This window comes from Rattus norvegicus, chromosome 1 (assembly GCF_036323735.1).
Source record: "Rattus norvegicus strain BN/NHsdMcwi chromosome 1, GRCr8, whole genome shotgun sequence".
Lineage (NCBI taxonomy): Eukaryota > Metazoa > Chordata > Mammalia > Rodentia > Muridae > Rattus > Rattus norvegicus.
Window position 1 is genome coordinate 237,370,014 of NC_086019.1, and position 6,000 is coordinate 237,376,013.

At 48.4% G+C, this 6,000-nt stretch overlaps 1 protein-coding gene across 2 annotated transcripts in view; it reads right to left on the reverse strand.

The window, feature by feature from the left end:
• The window catches only part of Gldc (glycine decarboxylase), a 78,868-nt gene extending 73,261 nt beyond the window's left edge, over window positions 1-5,607 (reverse strand). Inside the window, exons 1-2 of one of the 2 annotated variants that reach the window (NM_001415944.1) lie at window positions 5,125-5,591; window positions 4,569-4,647 (exon numbers count right to left, since the gene is read on the reverse strand). In NM_001415944.1, the coding sequence (NP_001402873.1) occupies window positions 4,569-4,647; window positions 5,125-5,391 (346 nt within the window). In that variant the 5' untranslated portion in view covers window positions 5,392-5,591. Of the gene's footprint in view, window positions 1-4,568; window positions 4,648-5,124 lie in introns of both variants that reach the window. The other variant, XM_006231211.5, reaches the window with a different exon arrangement.
• Window positions 5,608-6,000: the final 393 nt, after the last annotated feature.

Genomic DNA, 6,000 nt, shown 5'->3' on the forward strand with positions numbered 1-6,000 from the left:
CTCATCAGCCAATAAAACTTAAAAAAATTAGATCTATCTTTTTTTTTCTTTTCTTTTTTTCGGAGCTGGGGACCGAACCCAGGGCCTTGCGCTTGCTAGGCAAGCGCTCTACCACTGAGCTAAATCCCCAACCCCTAGATCTATCTTTATTGATGCTAGATGGCTTCCGTGATCCTTTAAGAAGGGGCTGGGGCTGGGAGAGATGGCTCAGGCACTGCCAGCACCCTGGTCAAGGAACTCACAACCACTAACTCTAGTCCCAGGGAACCTAATGCCACTCTGTACTCCAAGGGTACCTGGGCTCAATATACTCCTGCCTCCACTACTCACATGCAATTATTTAAAAATAAACTTTTTTTGATATTTCTGTCAACAGAGTGGTCAGCATGGTTTGATATGCCAGAGCCCAAGAAACCTTGAAATATTTTAATGTTAAAAATGAACTTTGTAAAAAGACTGGGATTTATGGACTTCCTAGCAGCCCTAAGGCTGTAGGTTCAAGTCCTAGCATTTCAAAGACCTTCTAGCTCAGGATCAGAGGGAGCCATAGCCGTGCATGCTCACCAATAGCCCCCTGTTGGAACCATCCCTGAAGCCTCCTTCCCACGTCCACTCTAAAGATTTTTCTATTTTCCAAAACTCAAGTCTAATTCTTGCTCCTGCAAGTTCAGAATAAATAACCTTGACTTTGCCATTCAGTGAGTTCGCAATCCCAGTTATAAATGAGGCAGATTTATCTCAGTTGGGAAGGATTAGGAGGAACCAGAAATACCTGAGCCTCGGGGATGAGGGCCCTCCAGGTAGGACTGACTTGGGGAAGGATAGCTGCTTCATTCTGAGTGCCCAGATCAACTAAAGACTACACAACCCTCAGGGTGATAAAGTTATCGCTTGCATCTGCACTGTACAATGTCCCTCCCACATCACTGCCCTCCACTAAACATTTATTTAAAAATTCATTCTGCTGACACACCTTAGAACATTCAGTCCTCAGGAGCCTCATCCGAACTCTCAATCTGACAGCTCAGCGCCTCAGCTCCAGTTGAATAGTTTGAGCATTGCGAGGGTTGCTCTCCTCTCTCCCAAAGCACGGCCCAGGAAGAGCAGTGTGAGGGTGTGTGTAAACTTTAATCTCTGCAGCATTTGGTTGGTTAGTTTGGGCTAGTTTAATCTGGCTCCTTTGAGATGCCGTGACTGGAAAGGTCTACACAGCAAAACGGAGCAGTGCAACTCATCATTTCGGTTTCTGGAGTAATTTTTAATTAACTATAACACTAATAGAAGAAACAAAATAATTAAAAGGCAGCTTGTATCGTTTGAAGGAAACCAAGGCTCCCACTAAAATATAGTTTTTCACTGATTTATTATTTTGGTGCAAGGTTGTGGCTGAGGGAAACTCATCTGAGTGGAATTAAGCTGACAGGATTTTGAGCGAGAGGTGTTGCTTGCTTCCCTGAGTAATGACTCAGTGACTAATTTATAAAAGTATTTTTCAGGGGATGGGGAGGGCAGCATTAGGAATGTGAATAAATATTATTTTCACTTTCTGAAGGAGAGGAAGTCTCTCTCCAGACGGAAGGAACCCTTCTACTCTGTCCTTTACTTTGCTGGCCCCGTCTGCAGCAGCATCCTCCAGGGCTGTCAGTAAGGGGTGTTTCTCACCCATGCAAGCACTGCCCTCCACACCCACTGCCTTTCCTTCATCCTGGTGTGGGCGCGAGAGCTCCACACTTACAGCCTCATCGTGGGCTCTCATTCCTACTGGGGCAGTTTGCACAGGACAAAAGTGGCTGCTCCAGTATGACTGGCTTGTTGTGCACCTTAGAAGAGTCAGGGCAGGAGTTCTCCGCCTTGCCTGGGATATCACAAAACCAGCAATCTGATGACCAGAGAGGGTGGGCGATGGAACCACCTGGTCTGCATTTGCATCCTGCTCCCACCCAAAGGCCATTCCCTAAGACACTGGCAAGTTAATGAGCCTCTGTGTATCACGGTTTCTTCCTTTTAAAGGGAGTGATGGCTGTGAAAGGGTAGTGTGGTACAATGGTAGGCGGGCTATATTCCCAGGTATCTGGGAAGGGAAGATAAGGAAGCACTTGAGTCCATGAATGTGAGAAGTTTGGGCAACACAATTGAGACCCTTGTCTCTAAAACAAAGGGCAGAGGAGGAGAGAGACAGACTCGGTTCATGGATTGCAATGAGGATTGAACAAATAGTACACAGGAAACACTTTTCAAAAGTGCCCAGAGGAGGCACTATATACACGTGTTCAACATTATATCGTTGTGCATAAGTATAACCCAAGTATCTACTCATTGCTTACAATGAGGGTGGTAAAGACAGCAGCTTGCTCTTACAGCCACCACAGCAAATGAATCTTTGCTACAGAAGAGAATCAGTACTCACGGGAAGATAAGTTTGGGTAAGGCAGCTCCACTCCTAAATGCTCCTGTTGGAAGCAACAAGAAACCAGCCTGCTTTCCTCACAGAGACCATTACTAGACATGACACAGCAGTGTAAAACATCCAAGTCTTGCAAACGCAACATCCCTAACCCTCACTTCACCCTTGCTCTTTACCCCAATAAGCAAGCTTTACAGGAAAGGGGAGGTAGAAAGTGAGAATTTTGACTGCAGAATATTTTCTCCGAGGGACTTCAAAGTCTTGGGAACCTGTTCCAAGGGACGGGGTGAAATAAATCTCTTGATAGAAAAATCTGAACTAAACAATAACGAAACAAGTCATTTTTAATCCCAGCACACGCAGGAGGGAGACAGAGGCAGGTGGATCTCTGCCTTTGAAGAAAGCCTGGTCTACATAGTTCCAGGCAAGCTACAGGGACAGGGAGTGCCTATTTCAAGGGGGGGGAGGGTACGGAGTGGGGGGGGTGGGAAACAACACTGATTAGTGTTGTACTAGGGGCTAATATAGACGTTCTGTTTTTGAAAGTCTCAGGAAGGCAATTACTTGCACAAATACTCTTCAATGGCTTCCTTGACAAACAAAAACCACACAACTAGGGTTGAATGTGCACTCCTTTAATCCCAGCTGGTCTCCAAAGTCTGACTAGCCAGGGCAACATAGTGAGACCCTATCTTTTAAAAAAAATGAGAGAGAGAGAGAGAGAGAGAGAGAGAGAGAGAGAGAGAGAATGAATCACAAACACAAAATTATTCTCAAAAATACAGTTTTTCCTCATTATAGTGTACACATCATAGAAACTTTACCCAATGAATAAGGACCAGAAAAATCACAAGTTCGAGGCTGCCCAACCTACATGAAAGTCCTTATTTGAAAAAAAACAAGTAAGCCAAGCTCACTGTTTTTCTCTCATTTGATGGCTCAGAACTTTGGTGTCCTGAAATTGAGATAGATACACCTTATGGCCACCTCTTTAAGTCTCATGTGGATTTCTTTGTGAGCAAGCTCCTTACCGTCAGAATTGACAGCAAGAGGGCAGCAGCCCCAGGGAGACCGTTAGGTACAGCGTTCCCCAGCTGCAGGCTCAGGTCACCTTTTAAGACAGAATCAGGTTTGCATCTAGAATTCCTTCTCACAGAAACCAAACCAAACAAGCAGCATCAGGCAAGCAAGCAAACAAACAAAACAAAACAACCGTCCCAGAGAAATATCTCTTATGATCTGAGTAAGCAGGGGAGGAGCTTGGTGGGTTTTTTGATTTTCTTAGGGTTCTTCAGCTCTGACCACGCCCTTAACGTTTAGATTCTTCCCTGACTCCTAGAAGTCAAAACACCCAAAGACAGTTTTTGGACCATTAAAACCATTTTTACCAAGTGGGGGTGAAGAGATGGCCCAAAGTTAAGAACCTGTGTTGCTCTTGAAGAGGTCCCAGGTTTGCCTCTCAGAACCAGCATGCCGCATACCTGTGAGGAACTCCAGTTCTGGAGGATCCAGCAGCCCACGTGGTACGCAAATATAAATGCAAGCAAATCTTAAAAAATAAAATAAATAAAAAGGGAAGCCTATACATAGCCTGAGATTTCTTAACCAAGCATAAATCGGTTTTGTGTGCTCTTCGAAAAAAAGGAAAAAAGAAAAAGAAAAAAACCCGCTCGGTCTTGCAAAGCACTGCTGTCTTTGGGTGGGTGAGTATGGGAGGGCAAAACGGATGTGACACAGAACAATTTGAAACTCTGATGACTACGAGGAGAAGTCTAAGTCCCCTCCCAAACAAATCTCTAACTACTCCAGCTGCATGACCTCAGGTGATTCCTTTTTCCTTTCTGAGTCTCACCTGATCTCTTTAGATAACAACCCTCCCAGCTCAAAGGAACAAAAAGCCCTTCCGGTGGGCGTGCAGGAGGTGGAGAGTCCTAATCCTACACGTGTCTTTCAGCAAGGCCTTCTTTGGGAAGCTAGTAGGTGCCTTGCCTGAACCCCAAGGATAAAGACCACGAAAGGGGCTACAGATTCTTCTCGGGAAAGAAAAATCCCAGCGTTTTAGGGCCTGTCAAATACTGAGCAATCCAATCTCCAAACTGGACCATTAGAGATTAGAGAAGGCAGAGCAAGCAGAGAGCCCCAGGGAGTCCTCCGGGCCACTTACATACAGGGTCTTCCAGTTTCAAGGGTCTCTTCAAGCGGATGCTGGCGGGGACGGTTTTCTCGATGAGTTCATCAATGCTCTAAAATTTAAAAACGCAAGCTGGTGAACACGACAGGCAGAGAGCAAAATGCCTGAGTTCAGAGAGCCACCTCAATTTTTTTCATCTTCAAAGGCTGGTAGGAACTTCTAGTTAGGGGTTCATTTTAAAGTGAAACTTCAGGAAACAGAAATCTTTTGGAGGAAAAAGAAAATGATGGAGCCGGTTGGTAAATCCGCTACTCAGGGTTCGGGAGCGGCAACTGGAGCTGACCGTATTAATGTACTCTAAGTAGGGAGTCTTCCTCCTTTTCCGGCAAAATTAGGGTTCGTCTGGAGTTGGGGATATTTTTTAAATGCGCTTTTGAAGAGCGGGAACAGCAGAAAAGTTAAGAGAGGAGGAGGCACCAAGAGCTCGCTCGCTTCCAAGCTGGGGCCCGGGACGCAGGAGGAGGGCAAGGTGGGAGCCCGGAGGCCCGGCGGGCAGAGCCCGGGCAGGGTGGAGGGTGGAGGGCCTTACCGCCAGCCCCAGCGCCTGCAGCATCTCCCTCCGGTCTTTGTCTCCCGGGCCGATGTGTCTCCGAGCGAAGTCATCGTGTCTGGGCAGGAGGCGCTCCAGGAGGCGCGAGGCCCCAGCCGCGCCGCGGTCCCCGCCACCGCCGCCACCGCCGCTGCTGCTGTCCCGGCTCCGCGGCGCCCAACTCAAGCCGGTGCCCCGAGCCAGGCGGTGGCCGCCCCCGGCTCCAGGGCCCAAGCGCAGCCCCCATGCCCTGGCACACAGCTGCATGGACGCCGTCACCTCCTTCCCAGTCCACGAGGGTCAGCGGCGCTCTCCGGCCCTCCTCTGGCCCCAATGCCCCGCGAGTGGCCGCTGCAGTCCGTGGATTCCCTCCCTGACCACTGTGGGCCGGACCGGAGGACGGGGACTTGCGGGCAATGAATGGGTGCAGCGAACTGCACTAACTCCGGCAAAGTTCCTCCTCCCTCGGAGGCACCTGCTCCGCACACTTTAAGCGTCGCCCGAAGGCGGGCGGTAGGATGGGGCCAGGAAGCCTTTAGCCAATGGGAATGGGTTGCGGGGCGGGGGCGAGGCAGGGCCCTCCCTTTCTCTCATCTCCTCTGTTCCCACCTCCTCCCACTTCTTTCCCCTCTTCAGCAGCAGGATGGAGTCCCTGCCTGATTGCTGGAAATCTTAGGTCCCCAGTCATTGGGACACAGAAACAGTGTGGGCAGCCCTAAAATTAGTGAAGTTCCTGGACCAATACACTGAGACAGAAGACGGGTCTCATACTGTAGGAGGACTCCAATAGTTAGTTGGTATCTCTCTCCTCATTGACTTTAGGGTCACATCTCACTAGAACCATTATGGGAAAACGAAGGTTTTTTAGTAGTTATG